Source organism: Protopterus annectens, chromosome 3.part1 (genome assembly GCF_019279795.1).
Source record: "Protopterus annectens isolate FY-2018-M chromosome 3.part1, PAN1.0, whole genome shotgun sequence".
NCBI classification, from domain to species: domain Eukaryota; kingdom Metazoa; phylum Chordata; order Ceratodontiformes; family Protopteridae; genus Protopterus; species Protopterus annectens.
The window spans coordinates 350,666,838-350,684,108 of NC_056732.1; the positions used below are offsets into that span (position 1 = coordinate 350,666,838).

Genomic DNA, 17,271 nt, shown 5'->3' on the forward strand with positions numbered 1-17,271 from the left:
GCACCAGGTTGGCAAAAGCTGGTGCCATCTTAGACCCCATAGCCACACCTTTTATTTGCTGATAAATTTTGGTGTTAAAATGGAAAAAGTTGTTAGTTAAAACTGCTGTGGTCAATGTGATCAGTGTTTCAATTCCACAGGTGCTGAAATTGGCATATTTACTACGAAACAGTTTATAAACCCTCTTGATGAGGAATGTTAGTATATAGGGCTACAATCACAAGAGTATACTTAGAAAAATGCAGTTGTGAATGATGTAGCTCATTAAGAAAGTCGCAAGAATCCTTAATGTAAAATTTGGTGGCCTGTACCAAGGGGTTATAAACACTGTCTAGGTATTCTGAAACGTTCTCTGTCTTGGTACGTTGATTTGAAATAATTAATCTGAATGATGGATTCACTGGGTCTTTGTGGATTTTTAGAATGCCAAATAACTTGCCAAGGCATGATCTATTTACTTGCAGATATACAAACTCTTCTAGTGATAGTTGTTTTTTTTCACAAGTGTTTTTAGCATCCTGTCAATAACTGCAAAATGCTTGTTAACTTCTTTTAGAGACACAGTTTTGTAAAAATGATTATCAGCTAGCATGTTTTCTATAATGTTGATATAGTCCTCTGTTTCCATTAAAACTAGTCCGGTGCCTTTGTCAGCTTTCATAATACGTAAAGTTCTGTCCTGACTAAGCTCTGTAAGGGCAAGTTGTTCTGTCTTGGAAAGGTTGTACCATTTAAATACATTAGGTTCTTGTAAAAGACATCTAACTTCATGCTCACAGGAGCACTGGAAAGTGGATAGGGTGTTCACTGTGTTCTCTGAAGATATATGCTGTTGTCATGGTTACATCTTTCTCTCTACATTGTGCACCTTTCTTATACCTGACATTTTTTAAACTTTGTCAGTTCTGAAGAAGTTCTAGATATCATTAAAGAATGAAAGCGCTTAGCATCAGTTTTGCATTCAAGTGTTTTTTTAGTTTATAAGAAAGAAGTTTGTTGTCTTATAATATATATATATATATATATATATATATATATATATATATATATATATAAATATATATATATATGGGTCCCCTTCAAAACATCTAAAACCCATAACATCTAATTTCATAACATCGAGACCAGAACATCTAAAACTCATAACATCTGAAACTCATAACATCGAATTTCATAACATCTAAAATGTATATGTAATAGTGTATCAGTAGATACGTAAATGTTATAGTTTAATCTGTTAATCGTGTGGTATCACTATGAGATGTTGTAGTTTTCATTTCTATAGTTATTATTTATATAGTGTAGGAATTAATAATCTTTATATAGTGTTTCTTTTGCCATTCTGTTATGTGTTTTTTAGGTCATACAGGTAAGTGATATAGACATTATGTGTATATTCTTTATTTTGATTGTGATACAGTGGGGTTAGGAAATTAACTTTTCCCCACTGTAGTGCGATCTTGGAGTTGGTATATTTAATTTATGGGGGGTGTGGGAATGGGGGGGGCTGCAGGGGGGGCTTGCCCCCCTGCAGAAACATAGTAAAAAGTGTGTTTGATAGTTTGGTGGTGTTATATGTGGAGGGGATGTTATTTTTATGTGATTTGTAGTGTTCAATGTTCTGATGCACATTTTCGATGTTATGAAATTCTATGTTTTGGGTTTTAGATGTTCTGGTCTCGATGTTATGAAATTAGATGTTATGGGTTTTAGATGTTTTGAAGAGGACCCATATATATATATATATATATATATATATATATATATATATATATATATATATACACACACACACACACACACATATATATATATATATATATATATATATATATATGTAGATATATATATATATATATATATATATATATATATAGATATATTTACATACATACACACACACACACACACACACACACACACACACACACACACACACGAATAACTAATGCAAAGCTAAAAGCTAACAAAGCATGTCAGTAGGCCAGACACCCATAACACATTAATAAATGAAAGAAGCACTGAAATAGACTATACTAGAGAAATAATATAATAAAGGAGCTTAATGACAACTACAGTAAGAAATTATCTCCCAAAAATGAAAAAAATATACCAAAGGTGAAACACTTAGCTTTTCTCAGCAAGACCAGAGTATGATCATGTAGGTGAAAAAACAAGATTGGTGGTAAACAGCGTCACAGGTGCATTACGGGGGAAATTACAGGAGTTTGATGCTCAGGTCTAACAAGCAGCCCAAAGACCTGCCAGTCAGACCCATCAGTTGGATAGGAAGGACAGACAGGAACAAACAGAATTCTTGGTTTCAATCCCAAGTTGTTTTCTCTTTAACACCTGACAGAACTTAAGAGCTCACTTGATCTTCTGTCTGTAATGTACATCTTGCTGCTACCAAATGGCCAAAAGTTACCAATGCAGGCAAAACAAGAGAAATGCAGAACTCTGTGCTGAACATTAAGGGTTGGCTAAATAGCCATAAGCTATGAAGGTTAGAAGACATATGAATACAAAAAAAAAAAGTGGTTCACACTGCCTACCTTGACCTGGCCAAGGCATTTGACACAATACCCCACTCGGGCACCGATGACAAACTCAAGAGGTTAGCTACAAATCCACTTGAACAGCCAGCGGGATCAAAGACTGGATTCTCCACATCTATAATGAGGCCAGTCACCAGCTGAGTCTATCAGGGATTGGTCCTGGGACTGTTACTTTTTGGCAATTACTTCTTTGAAGTCAAGGCCAATATCAAGGGCCACTGTCTGATCAAATTTGCAAATGATTGTAAATTAGGAGCAGTCGCAGAATCCCTCACAGACACTAATGCTCTCCAGGAATGGCTGACATAGGCAAATAACTGGTGTTAATGAACTAAAACTAAATGCCAAGAAATTCATAATAGCATCTCTCAGGAAGTCATCCACCCAGTTAAATATCATTCAGTGCAAGGAGTGCAGTGATTATGCTTAGCTATTCTGAAAAAAGACAAACCAGTTAGGTGCCAGAGTTGTAAACAACCAAACATTAACAAATGCTAAGCATCGCCTGTTTAAGTTGTTAAGGGTGGGTCTACTGCTCGGCAGTAAAATCTGCCTGTACTGACTAGCAAATGACTGTAGCAGAGCAAAAGATTTTTTTCTGCCTGCTGTCCATACCCTTTATGAGTTCCTAACTTCCTGTTAAAAAAAAATTAGAAAGTTGTTAGAATAACAGGATGCGTTTGCATAAGGTGAATAACTCAGTAACTCATATGTATGTCATTATTTAGTGACTTTAATCCTCGGTGGTTTGTCTGAAAAACAGACTTTTTAACAGGAACAAAACAAAAATATGAGGCAATAATCTGGACATTCTCCAAAAATCTGGACAGTACACACTCAAGGTAAGTGCAAATGAGACAGACAGCATTACACTGCCTTTCTGACTCAATATCCAAGCATTTTATGGCTTTGAAAGCCAACAAAAAACACTTAGCGATTTTTTTTTCAATGTAATTAATAGTACATAGATCAGATAAAGCTTTATGCACTACTACAAATCATGACCATCTCACAGATTAAAATCCTGTATTTTCTCTTCTTGACTTGAATGCCCAGATTCACCTGTCGAGCTTCACTCTAGGGGTGGACTTCTTGGCATCCATTTCGCAAACACATAATAAGAAGGTTATGATCAATGAGCCGATCATAATCCTCTAATACTGACAACACACCCCCTAAGAGTCGATATGGGGACACACGTAGACCGTAATCCAGCCTTTGACCATTGTGTCTACAGTAGTGAAGAGATCATTCCGAGTTGTGCAATTTATAATCCTATGTTGTGCAACTTATAAACAAAGGTACAGCATCTAGGTCCAAGGAGGTCATTGTTTCAATGTACGTGGCATTCATCAGACCTATCTTTGAGTACAGGGGACACTTTGTTATGTACTTAACTAGAAACACCCAATAAGAACATCCACAGTGGTTTCTCGCTGAAAGAATACAGGACATAAGTAACATGTTCTACTTAGAGAGCCTCAAAGGCCTGTACCTGTACTGTCTCCTTCAGGCTGTTGAGGGGAGATCTATGTCTGGCACACAAAGCCATGTTGGATCCCACAATGATGGACCTCTTGCATACTCACAAAACAAACAGAACTTTCTAAAAACCATTCTAAAGACTTAACCCTGGCCTGTGATATAGACTAGAAAGACAGTTATGTATCCCAGAGACTACCCCCTCTCTAGAACAGGCTCCCCATCCATGCAAAGCAGAGTTCCTCCCTAATCCAACTTAAGTGCAACTTGGCCACGGGATATTCATCCCAGGTTTGTCACCTATGTTTCTAACGGACATAGGTTATCAGTAAATGGTTCATCTCGTAGGGCCCTGTTTCAAATTGTTTCATCTCCCAAGCCCCTGCTTGCACTTAACAAGGGTAACAGAACTTGTCAGAGATTTGGGATTCATGGCTAGGTTTAAAAAGGCCCCAGAAAGTCATTAGCTTAGTACATACCTATGAAACTTACAACAGGAATGAAAAAATTGTAAAAACAGTACCGTAACAGTACAGTAACAAAGTGGAGCTGGACATAAAAGGAAGATGCAAGATCAAGGCACAGAAGCATAAATCAGTTTTCATTAAAACTTGTTTTAAAGTCCATCTACTCAAAAATATGCCCATTCTCTCTCTCTCTCTCTCGACACACACAAACCCACCTATCATTTTCCTCTCACAGTCTTCTATATTTGACATATTTCATCCTTCAGTAATTACTCATATTTGTCTCTTTACTGAAATCTATATTTTTTATAGATATGTCAATATTATCTCTGATGACTTTAGTATATACAGTTTGTGTTAATACATGGCACTATTATTCATTCTACTGTACACCAAATTTTATCAACTCTAGCAAAAGCCTCCAACTCATCCTGTGGGATCCCAAGATTCTCACATATGCTAAGAAATGTATTCCTGGGTCTGCTCTGGAGTCTCCTCCCAGTGGGCCAAGCCTGGTCAGCCTTCTGTGGAAGATGAGTAACAGGCACCCTCATGAAATGCCAAACTATCTCAACGGATTTCTCACATCAGGGAGTAGTGTTTGTACTTCATTGCACCTAAGGTTGTGAAACTCTTCACTACAGCATGGAAAGTGAGCCCAGCTACCCTATGAAGTTTCATTCTGCTTGCATCTGTTGGCTTATCCATCCAGTCGCTAATTAAAGCACTGCCCTTTGACTCAGGTCTCACTTCACCACTACACAGTCTAGTATACTGCCTACATTACTGCTATAGCTTCTCCCATCCACTGATTAGTCTACCATTCCCCATTTACCATCACAAATGAATAAGACTGCAAGACATTTAAAACTTCTCCCACTTACTTCTGTACTTCTCTTTCCTGCAGAAAACTATATTTTCTAAGACGAGAATCTTACTTCTGATTTAAAAATGCTGATTTTTCATCCAAATGATCTTACACTCAGAAGTGAATCACTCCAGCAAACAATTACTTGAGGGTAAAAGGACATCATCATCATCTGCAAACATGATGAAACGCAGATGTTCTCCAAGTCAATGCTTGTTAGTCAAATACAGCAGCCCTGGAACCCACATGACATTAAAGGAGCAAAATGTCCTACTCCTTTGTCAAAATCCACAAAGCACATGTAGACAGTACTGGCAAACTCCAAATGACACCTTCTAAATTTTTGTAAAGACAGAGATGGTCCGCTGTTTCTAGAATCTGCACTGCTCTTCCTGAATCAAACTTGACTAGTAGCCAAAGTCTTGTTCGCAGCGCACCGGTTTACTCTTTCCCAGGGATGCTGAGAAGTGCAAAGCCTCCACTACTGAAACACACCCTCCTGTACCCCTTTCAGAAAATGGGGACTACTACCCCACTTTGCCAGTTTAGAAACATTGTCCCAGCATTCCAAGCAGCACTGAAGTCATGTGGCAATCACAACATTTTAACGTCCCTCACCTTCAGTATTTGCGGAATTATCTCATCGACTCCCACAGCCTTACCAGAGTAGAAATGTTCAATTACTGCAGTAACTGCATCTATCAAAAGGATTGCATTAATTATGCAGAAACATACCAGATGCAGCCATGCTAATTACTCTTCAGGCAAAGGATTGTAATGGATATCAAGTTTAGCAAAATATTATAAGACTTCAGAATAAAAACACTTGGACATAGAGGTTAAATGAAAAACAGAAAGTTAAAATAATTCCTGCATATACTCACAGCTTGTTCAGTAAGCTTATTCACTTGCTTCTGCAGTTTTTGACACTCTTTGTATTTCTCTTTGTAGTGTTCTCCAGCCATTCGAAGCCTAAGTTTCAAATCCTCAACCTCTCGACGCAATTCCTGCTCTGTAGTAGCATCTGTGACTTCCTGCAAAATATCAACAAGGTTCATCAATTACAAACAGCTAGCAAAACAAGACCACTCGAGACTAACAAACTGCTAAACCCTTTTGTGAAGATTGGGGAAAGATGGGTGAAAGCTGCCAGCCTAGTCAAATATAATTTGATACATAATTCTATCATTTGTAAATATAAATGTAAAATACAGGCTTGTGTTCTTAAATGAAAGAAAACACTGTAAAATGTGAACTTCAAGACTGTAGCAACATTGCCATCTGCTGTAAGGAAAACTAAGCCAAGCATTTCACCTGTTCTTTTGAAGTTAAAATTATGTCTTGTATACTCTTTTGATCTAAATAGTGGTGCCGAAGAGGCTAATTGAACACATTCTTTCTATTGTCTTAACTTGAGGAATAATTACTAGAGTGTACATATGAAATGTCTTTTATGGTTGTAGTTTCCTGAGCAGTTGTTAGATTGCTAAATAATGTAGCCTTTTGGCCTGACAACTCCAGACTAAGTGTCAAAATTATGTAATGTGTATACTGGGAAAACTTAAGTGTCAAAATGATGTAATCTGGAAGGGCCCAGCAGAAATGTGTTAGTGATTTTAAAAACTATTGTTGAGAGAGAGACTGTAAGCATTTTGAACTTGATATCCAACTTTCAGCACTGCCTTATGGTCTCTTTATGTAAGCAGTATCTTAGAAGTATGTTTTCTTGTAGCAATAACTAAAAACTTAGAAGAAGGTTAGACTAAGTGTTTTTCTGTTATATCAGAACTTTCCTACTGTACTGTTTTAAGTTTATGTGACCTCTGAACTCTTAGATATCACTGTGGTGTAGTAGTATTGTCTTGTGTTTTTAATTATTTATTATTAAATATTTAAAAAACGTTTACCTGTGGCTGGTTTGTGTAGAGATAAGTAAGCTATACAGTGCATTGCATATTTATAGAGTTTATTGTACAAGGTTACTCTAATAAGCCTTAGACTGATTAGTCACATTACCACTTGGATAATAACATTGCACAGTAATAATTGGACACCCTTTTAAGGGCCTTTGGGTAGCTGATAAGTATTAGCTGGTGATGGCAGAAATTACTATCACACAGTCTGGGTAAAGGGGCACAGCTGGAGAATCTGTGTCAGCCTTTCCCAGGAGTGTCTGTGAAGTTGTATAAATACTTATCTGAAAGTGTGTGTGGTGTGTCAGCTACCTGGGCAGGGACACGAAGCATTGGTGGGACAGAGAGGGTACTGGAGGTTAGCTTGCCAGTTAGGCTGAGATCTGGACCCTATAGCTGTGCCAGTGGGGAGTCTTATTGGGGACCTGGAGTGCAAGGGAGCAACCAGCCTCAGACTGTGATCTCTGTGTGCACTTAAGGGAAATTGTACTTTACTGTGTGTATTTGTTATCCTTTCTCCTATATGAGACGCTCTCCCTGGTGTTAGTGGTAAGGATTGAGGCTCCTTGAATGTGGGGCCAGGACACGGCCATCACACCTTTATTTACGACAAATCAATTTACTCAATGCTTTTTCACACAAGGACTATGAAATCAGTCTACCAAGACAAACAGAATGTTTGCTGGCTTCTAGTTTTTTTTCCAGCATCTAAATAGTTTAATTTTTGTGTCACTGTATATCCATGCGCATGCGTGTGCATGTGCGCACACACAAAAAAACAAAACAAGAGTAGAGATGCAAGCTGTAAAAGTATACCAGAACCATATTACTAGTAATGAGCATGATAAAGGTCACACACATGCAGAAACCTATGATTTCTTAGTAATAATCAAAGCTGTATTGAGCAAATGCACTTCCCATCTCACCACCCTTCCTACCACCCTTCCAACTGCCAGTGCTGTTGCTCTTACTTCTCTTTATCACAGATTACTGTCTAAATCTGCATTATGTGCTGAAGTGACTATGTAAAAGTCTCTTGTTCTTCATTCTCACCCTACCGTACTTAACATCTGCACTCAGCTACAAATTTCCTAGATCCTGGTCTCTCTGATGACTGTATCATTATATTATTATGCCAAAAATAGGGCCTCATCAGTTTTCTCTTCTTGCCTTGGTTTGACTTACCAAGGTGTGTGCTTACACATACAAATTCCTAAGTTCATGCACATCTGCTAACATCTATGATAAAAATCACAGTGTCGTATTTAACTTCCTGATTTCACAGAATACCCTGACTTTGCCAAATACTTTGGTCTATTCCTTAAAGTTTGTGAGTCTGTGTGTGTTTTTTTTTTTTTTGGCAAATCATTCAAAGCTGCAGTCACCAAATAATGACAAACATCTGAATTTAGCTGGTACCTGTCCAGACACTGGAAACCTATTGACTGGTCAATGAAGGCATGTATTCCACTGCAACAATTATTCTGTCTTTTGAGTTCCGCTACTAAATCTCCAGACTGAGTGAAACCATTCTAATATGCAAAGTTAGGAAAAAAGTGAAACAAAAAGCCTAATGGCTTGTACAATTTTATCAGCCAGATGCCAATCATAGGCCCCTGGTGCTCCTCTAGGTTCATCTGGATAGGGTAGTTTCATGGGGGCATAAGTCACCAGGATGTTTCCAGTACCTGGACAGATACCAACTAAATCTAATATTTTGCTAAGGACAAGACTTATTTAAGCTGGTCCTGTCTGAACAGTAAAAACCTATGGACAGGATCACAAGCAAACTTAGGGAGGAACCAAGATAAAATACCTCTGAGAATGAATTCTCAAATAAGGCTCTAGACCTGCACATAGCATTCAAACTGTACCTTTCCGCAAAAATATGCAAGGTAGAACATGTACCTGATACACAAATTTCATCCAAAGGTAAACTTTGGAGGAGAGCCACTGAAGTAACCAAAGCCCTGACAGGGTGCGATCTTGGTTTAAATGGGCAGGGATTTATTGCTGGAAGAATAACAGAAGGTGACAAGAGTCTTGATAACCACTTTGATAAGGAAATTTGATCACATTGTGACATTTTTTCAGCCAGGAAAAGGACTCAAATAATTTGTGATCCTTCTTGAACTCCTTAGTCCTTTGAAGGTAAAATCTGTGTTGTCTATGTACATCCAAGCAGTGAAGTCTACACTCACCTTCGTTGGAATAGTTTGAGAAAAACTCGGGTAAGTGAATGAAATTGCTTAAATTGACTTGTATAAGGGATACTCTGTCCTTATGAAATGCAATTAACAGACATTTGTACAACAATGCATGCAGCCCTGAAATTCTTCCAGCTGATGTGACAGCCACTAGAAGAAGGGTCTTCAAAGAAAGGAATTTAATGACAGATGTGTTAGCAGATTCAAATGGAGGCAACATTAACTTTTCCAAAACAAAATTCCAATCCATGGTGGGGATGGGCAGTGTGTGGGTGGTCTGGAATGAAAAATCCCCTTACTGAATGCTTTGCAAAGCTTGTGGGATGCTCATGAGAAAGATTTAAACTTTTGATGGCAGGAAGATATTACTGCTAGATGAACTTTAATGGAAGAGTGGCTAGCTCATTTATGGAAATATTCTGACAAAAATATTAGTAGCTGAGAAACTGAGGATGAAAACGGATCAACATTTTGTTTATTTGCCCATAAAGGAAACTAAATCCATCTGCTTCTTTAAATCTTCCTAGTTGATTTCTAAGAGTCTATAATTAATCATTTACAGAAGCATGGTGTTCCTGGCCATCCCTGAAGTTGGAGAAACAAAGACATTAAACCAAAAACATTAAATGCATGGGTAAGGAAGACCAGATGGGTGAGGCAGAACCTGTGAGGTTGGGGGATACTGAAAGAAGAGATTTTCTTCATAGATGAGGATAAAGCAGAGGGAACCAAATCTAGCATAGTCATAACAGAGCTATGACAATGACCTTGGTTTTGCACATCCGAGCTTTTGGTAGAAACCTAGAAAAGAGAAGTACTGGGTAAATGCATAAAGAAGTCCTATGGACCAAACATGGGAGAATGCATCTCTTGGGGTATATCCCTCAAGGGATGACAGAGAAAAACGTGTTGCACTTGGTGCTGGATGAAGAAAAGACATCACAGCAAGGCTTTCCCCATTTGCAAAAAAAGTTTCTGGGCTTCCAAGTTGGAATGGACACTACTATAAGAAAGTGATATGAAGAAATATCCCATTCCCATACCCTCATGTCTTCTCAGCAGGAGGGGTAAGAAAAGGATCCTCCATGCTTGTTGATGTACTCTGTCACCGTCATGTTGTTAAATGAATGAACACTGAAACCTGGGGAGAATGTCTTGAAAAGCATGCAACACAAGGAAGACCTTGATAATCTCAAAGACATTTATGTGCAACCTTGTCTGTGATCCACAGATCCTGGATCATTCTGTCCAAGAAATGTTCCCCAGCCCAGTAAGAATGTGTCCATGGTTAGACTTGCTGCTGGAATCGGCTGAACAATGGGAGCGCCTGAGTTGAGGTTTTCCACCACCACCACAGGTGTTTTAAGCAACTCTTAGAAAGTTTTATGACTTTTGTCATGTGTTCAGTCACTTGAGACCTTTGGACTTGGTGTCCACTCCAGACATCTCATTTGCAGTCTGGCATAAGGGACTGTTTGAATGGAGGCTGCCATATGGCCTAGCATTTTGAGAATTGATCAGACAGTGTTAGAACTCTCCAAATGTCTAATCTATTGCAGAGAGTCTGCATGGCAGAAGGATGGCTAACTGCCTTTCCTCATCCAACTGGCAGGCTGTGAATTTTAGGGAATGACGAGATGCCAGCTGGGATTTTGACAAGCTGACAGAGATCACCAAGGACAGGCATAGTCACAGTAAGTTAGCAGCGTCTTACTTCAATAAGTTTTTCCATTGTAGATGCAGCAAGGAGACAGTCATCTTGGTATGGTAATGTTTTTATTCCCAGCAGATGTATGTGGGCAGTGACTAAGCCATGAACTTTGTGAATACCTGGGGGAAACTGTGCTGAGACCAAATATCAACACTCTGAACTGATAGTGTGCTTCCAGGTGAGAGCCAATTACAGTTACCTCCTGGGCAGCTTGGTTATTTGATGTGCAGATAAGCGAACTGAAGATCCAAAAGGCACATCCAATCTCCTGCCTGCAAAGACAGCAGGATGGACTGCACTATAACCATCCAGAATGACTCCTTCACATACACTAGTTTAGACAGCTGATGTCTAGAACTGGATTGAAATTGAGTCTTTTTGGGCACCAAAAAGAACCTTGAATAATAATTGGATCTTCCCTGGTCTGTGTGACCTCCTTGATGACTCTTTCCAGAGTCTGTTTTCTACCCTCTGTTGAGCCATCTACCATTGACAGGTTTGTGCAGATGGTGGATGGTGGATGGGAGGATGGCTGGTTAAGGAGTTTTAAAAACGGTATGCAATACTCAACTGTCTTGTGAGATAGTCAGCCAGGTAAGGAGATACAGGGAATGTTGCCCCAACCACCTCCACAGTAGGGACATTAGGCAACAATTCTGAGTTCACACTGTACGCATCCAGGAAAGGGACCTCAGAATCCTTGTACATACTGTACATCTCTACTTCTGTAGAAGAGACTACTGTAAGTTCTCTTTGCCATGAGAGCCCCTGTTGAACTACAACTGGGTTTGAGGCTGTTGGGATTTTTGAAACCATTACGTTCTTTGCTCCATTCTGGTTTCTTTTGAACGATCACTGGGGAGCTGAAAATGTAACCCCAATAGCTGTGAGTGTCTTGCCCTCCTAACAGTGTTGCAGCCTATCCCGGACGTTGTACCCAAAAAGTAAACATCCATCAAAAGGACATTGACAAGTTACACCTTGAAGTATTCCATAAATCCTGTAAAGCAAGGCATGGAGCTGCACTGCAATGCCTTAGCCCATCAACCGAGCTGCTCCATCTGCTGGGTTATACAATAATCACAAACAGTGAAGTGACTAAGTAATTTTGGCCATATGGGTATCAAACAATTTTTGATGGTCAGCAATACAAGCCGTCTCACAGTTTCACTGATTTTGTCCATCTGGTCCCTCTAAAATCTTACCGTGTGTACAAAGCAACTCACTGCCCCAATGGAAAAAGTACTTAATGTGTGCACATGCATCCCCAGGCAATCCATCATATAGGAATCCTTATTAGGAGTGTGGGTGACATCTACGTCCTCTGGAACCTACTGCATGGTGGCAGCAGACATTACAATGGAGTCAAAAAGAGGCCCCTTATGACAATAAGGCTTATCCTTGGGGTCTGCAGCACTCTGTCAGGGTTCTGAGGGATGGATTCAATGACATATGGCTCTTAACAGCTTTAGAAGAGAAAGTACAGTTGTGCACACTTACCATAAATGTAGATGTTTGAGCGTATTCACTGTTGCAGTCATCACATTTGGGTTATCCCTGCCAGGGTAGCCCTCTGCTGGATTGAATACCAGAGGCTTAGTATTTATGCGTCGGTTGCTGTCGCTTATGTACAGACGTCAGGTCGTCAGTAGTATAAAGTAAGGCAGCCGACACCATTACATCAGTTTTTCTATCCTCAACCTGTCAAGAATCCCCAAAGTAGGAGGGCAGGGTCTGGTAGAAGAACCCCACCAGTGGAAAATAAATACCAAAGTGTCCCTTGTAAGGAAAGAAAGAGAAATAAAGGGGGATGGAGGGAGGGAAACCAGGGCTGCAACAGTGAATACACTTGAACATCTACATTTAAGTTAAGTGTACACAATTGTACTATGTTCTTCATGTTTCACTGTTGCAGTCATCGCATTTGGGTAGATTCCCAAAGCTGAGGAAATGGGTGGAGGCAGTCAAGGAAACTAGGGGCTGGCTAGGATGCCCTGCAAGACTGCAGAGGCAAACCCTGCCCTGGATTTGGAGAAGAGAGACAGGTGGTAATGTTTGGTAAAAGTGTGAAAAGATGTCTAGGTGGAGTCCCTGGTGGGACACCTTTTAGGAAAGCTGCAGAGGTGGAGGCTGCTCTGGTGGAATGTGTCTTGACCACCTTGGGGGGAGGCTTTCCATGCTGTTTGTAGCAGAAAATGGATGCAGTGTGCTATCCATTTGGAAATGGTTTGCTTGGAGATGGCTTTGCCTTCTGCCCCTGCAGCAAGGCTAACCAGCAATTGATCAGACTTTCTGAAGGATTTAGTCCTGTCCAGATAGAATATGAGCTGTCCACATCTAGAGAGTGAAGAATCCTTCCCCCCTTGTTCTGGGGATTAGGAAAGAAGGTGGGCAGAAGAATGGATTGGTTGAGAGTCACACTGGACACCACCTTGGGCATGAAGGATGGGTTAGTTCTGAGGGATACCCTGTTTGTATGGAAGATGATGAAGGGTTCCACAGCCATGAGTGCTTGCAGCTCAGAGACTCTTCTGGCTGAAGTGATGGCCAGAAGGAAAGCTGTCTTCCAGGAGAGAAATTTTAGCTCTGCATAAGAAGCTCGTTCAAAACAGGGCAGGGTGAGCTTTTCCAAGACAAAGTTAAAGCCCCAAGCTGGCACTGGGGCCCTTCTGGGGGGCCTCAAGTTGCTAGCCCCTCTAAGGAACTGTTTGATCAAAGGGTGTGAGAAAAGGGGCTGCTCAGTGGGAAAATGAGCAGAAACAGCAGAGGCATGAATTTTTATACAAGAGAAAGAGAGACCACTGTGTAGTAGGTCAGCTAAGTAATCCAGGATGAAAGGGATGGAGGGCTGTGCTGTATTGGCGCCCTTAGCCTGGAATCAGGTGCAGAACCTTTTCCATTTATCTGCATAAGACCTTCTGGTGCTAGGACATCTGACCTCACGAATAACATCCAGAACCTGTTTAATCAGAATGGCTGATTGGTTCGAGCTTAGGGAATAAGCCAAGCTGCCAAACTGAGTGTCTGCAATTTGGGATGCAGGAATTCTTCTTCCCTCTGGGTCAGGGGGTCAGGAGGTTTGGAATCTGAGGAAGATGTCATGGAGGCAGCGGGGACAGGCTGTGCAGCAAGGGGTACCAGTGTTGTCGGAGCCAGTCTGGAACTATAAGAATGGTCCTTGGTTTTTCTTCCCTTATTTTGTGCACTACCCCAGGGATGAGAGATAGGGGAGGAAAGGCATACACTGATAGATTGACCCAGGGAAAGGACAGGGCATCCACTTTCCAAAGCCATGCAGTGATGCTCCTTGGTGCAGAATTTTCTGAGCTGATGGCTGGTGTGAGAAGGCAAATAGGTCGTCCTTCGGGGTTCCCCATTTCTGAGTTATTAGGGTGAAGGTACTTCTGTTGAGTTGCCACTCATGTGGGTCTAGAAGGTTTCTGCTTAACTGGTCTGCCAGAATGTTGAGAGAGCCGAGTAGGAATTGTGCTAACAGGTGTAATTGCAAGGAAAAGGCTGTGAGCCAAAGAGTCACGGCCAGCCTGCTTAGAGGGTAGACGCGAGTCCCTCCCTGCTTGTTGATGTACCACATCACAGTGGTGTTGTCTGTTTTGATCAGTAGAACCCCTACACAGCCATCATCTCTTTTTGATTGACGTGCAGAAGGATTTCCCAAGGGCTCCATTGGCCCTGTATGCAACTGCCGTCCAGGTGTGCACCCCCCAAGCGTAGTCTGATGCATCTGTGGTGAGGGTCTGGGCGGCAGGGGGTGGGGAGAAGGGCAGTCCCTTGTTGTGGGAGCATGCTGTTGCCCACCAAAGAAATTCCTTTCTGAAGGCAATGAATTATAGGTACAAGAGTTTCCAGGTATTGAGAGTGTTGACACCAAAGGCTCTTTAGGTACCACTGAAGTTTCCTCATGTGCAGTCTGGCACATGGAATGAGTAGTATGCAAGATGCCATGAACCCCAGAGCTTGCATGATCTTCCTTGCAGATAGCTGGCGCCTGGTGGATAGTTGAGAGAAGTAGGTTATCAGGAAAATTTTGTTCTCTGGTGTAAGGAATGCCATCTGGGATGCTGTCTCCAGACTTGCTCCCAGGAAGATTATCCTTTGGGTGGGCACCTGTTTGGATTTTTTTTTTTGTTGATTATGTATTCTAGGGAGGTTAGTAGTGTCTTTACAAAGGCCAGGTGCTTGAACAGTTTTTCCTGGCTGTCTGCCTTAATGAGGCAGACGTCTAAGTACGGGTAAATTTGAATATTTCTTTGTCTGCAAAAGGCAATGGCCGGAGCCAGACATTTTGTAAAAACTTTGGGAGCAGTAGATAAGCCAAAGGGAAGCGCAGAGAACTGAAAGTGCTGAAATCTTGCTCTGAAGCGGAGATATTTTCTGCATCATTCCCTGATAAGAATGTGGAGGTAGGCCTCTTTTAGATCTAGGGTGGCTAGACAAGCGTCCTTGGAGAGCATCGGTAGCAGCTGCTGGAGGGTGAGCATTTTGAATTTTGGGATCACCAGGAAGGTGTTTAGAATTTATAGATCGAGGATGGGGCGCCAGGTGCCCTCTTTTCTGGGCACCAGAAAAAGTCTGGAGTAGAAGCCCTGACCTATCTGTTCTGAAAGAACGTGCTCTACTGCTCTCATAGAGAGAAGAGAAAGAATTTGCTTTTGAGCCTCTGCCCACTGATTTGATGGTAGATCTGGGAACCCTTTTGGGGTTGAAAGGGTACGGAAGGAAAATTTGTATCCCTGAGACATAATGTTTCGTACCCATTGGTCCTTGGTTATGGTGACCCAGGTGCCGGAGTGAAATGAGAGTTTTCCTCCAGGGGTAAGTGAAGGTGGGCGGGGGGGGGTCATTATGAGTTCTTACCATAAGGGGGTGGCTTAGAAAGTACAGTTGTGTACACTTACCATAAATGTAGATGTTCTGAGTGTATTCACTGTTGCAGTCCTCACATAAGGGTTATCCGGCTCCCGGTAGCCCTCAATCAGCCCGAATACCAGAGTCCTTGGTATACGACATCGGTTGTAAAACTGATGTCAGTACATCAGGTATAAAGGGATGCAGCCAATGCCATTTCCTCAGTTTTTCTTGCCTTAACTGTCAGGAGCCCCCAAAAGAAGGCTAATCCAGGAATGGTAGCACCCTGGACACATGGCATACAAAAAAAAAAAAATCCATAGTCCATGCCTTAGGAAAAAAGGGGGAATGGAGGGTGGGAAGCCAGGACTGCAACAGTGATTACACTCAAACATCTACATTTATGGTAAGTGTACACAACTGTACTGTGCTCTTCGTGTTTCACTGTTGCAGTCCTCGCATATGAGTTGATTCCCAAAGCCCAGTAAAAAGACAAAGGGGGAAGGAAGGATCACAGATTAAGGGTTGGTAATGAGGCCCTGCAAAACTGCAGAGGCAAAACCAGCCCTGGATTTAGAAAACAGGAAGAATGTAATGCTTTGTGAAAGTATAGCAGAAGACCAAGTAGCTGCTAGAATGTCCTTAGTAGGCACACCTCAGAAAAGCTGCAGAGGTAGAGGCTGTTCTAGTAGAATGGGTCCTAATATCCTGAAGAGGAACCTTCCCATGCTACAGGTAACAAAAGTGAATACAATGAGCAATCCATTTGGAGATGGTTTGTTTTGAATAGCTTTACCCTGAGCCCCAGGAGCAAAACTAACCAATAACTGTTCAGATTTTCGAAAGGATTTAGTCCTAAGTATAATCTCAGCTGTCTATGCACATCAAGAGAGTGCAGAATCCTTTCCTCTTTATTTTGGGGATTGTCGAAAAATGTAGGCGGGTGAATAAGACTGGTTAAGGGTTAAACTAGAAACTACCTTAGACATAAAGGAGGGATTGGTTCTCAGAGAAACCCGATCGGAGTGAAAAATAATGAAAGGTTCTACTGCCTTTAAGGCTTGCAGCTCAGATACCCTTCTAGCTGAAGTAATAGCTAAAAGGAAAGCAATCTTCCAGGATAGAAACTTCAAATCTGCAGAGGCAGCTGGTTCAAAGGGAGGCAGACTAAGTTTTTCCAGGACAAGATTAAGGTCCCA

General features: G+C 41.1%; 1 protein-coding gene across 1 annotated transcript in view; it reads right to left on the bottom strand.

Moving 5' to 3' along the window:
• TAX1BP1 (Tax1 binding protein 1) overlaps positions 1 to 17,271 on the bottom strand; it is a 1,493,491-nt gene that overhangs the window by 751,229 nt on the left and 724,991 nt on the right. The window contains exon 10 of the mRNA XM_044066810.1: positions 6,260 to 6,409. Within this exon, the coding sequence (XP_043922745.1) occupies positions 6,260 to 6,409 (150 nt within the window). The remainder of the gene's footprint in view (positions 1 to 6,259; positions 6,410 to 17,271) is intronic.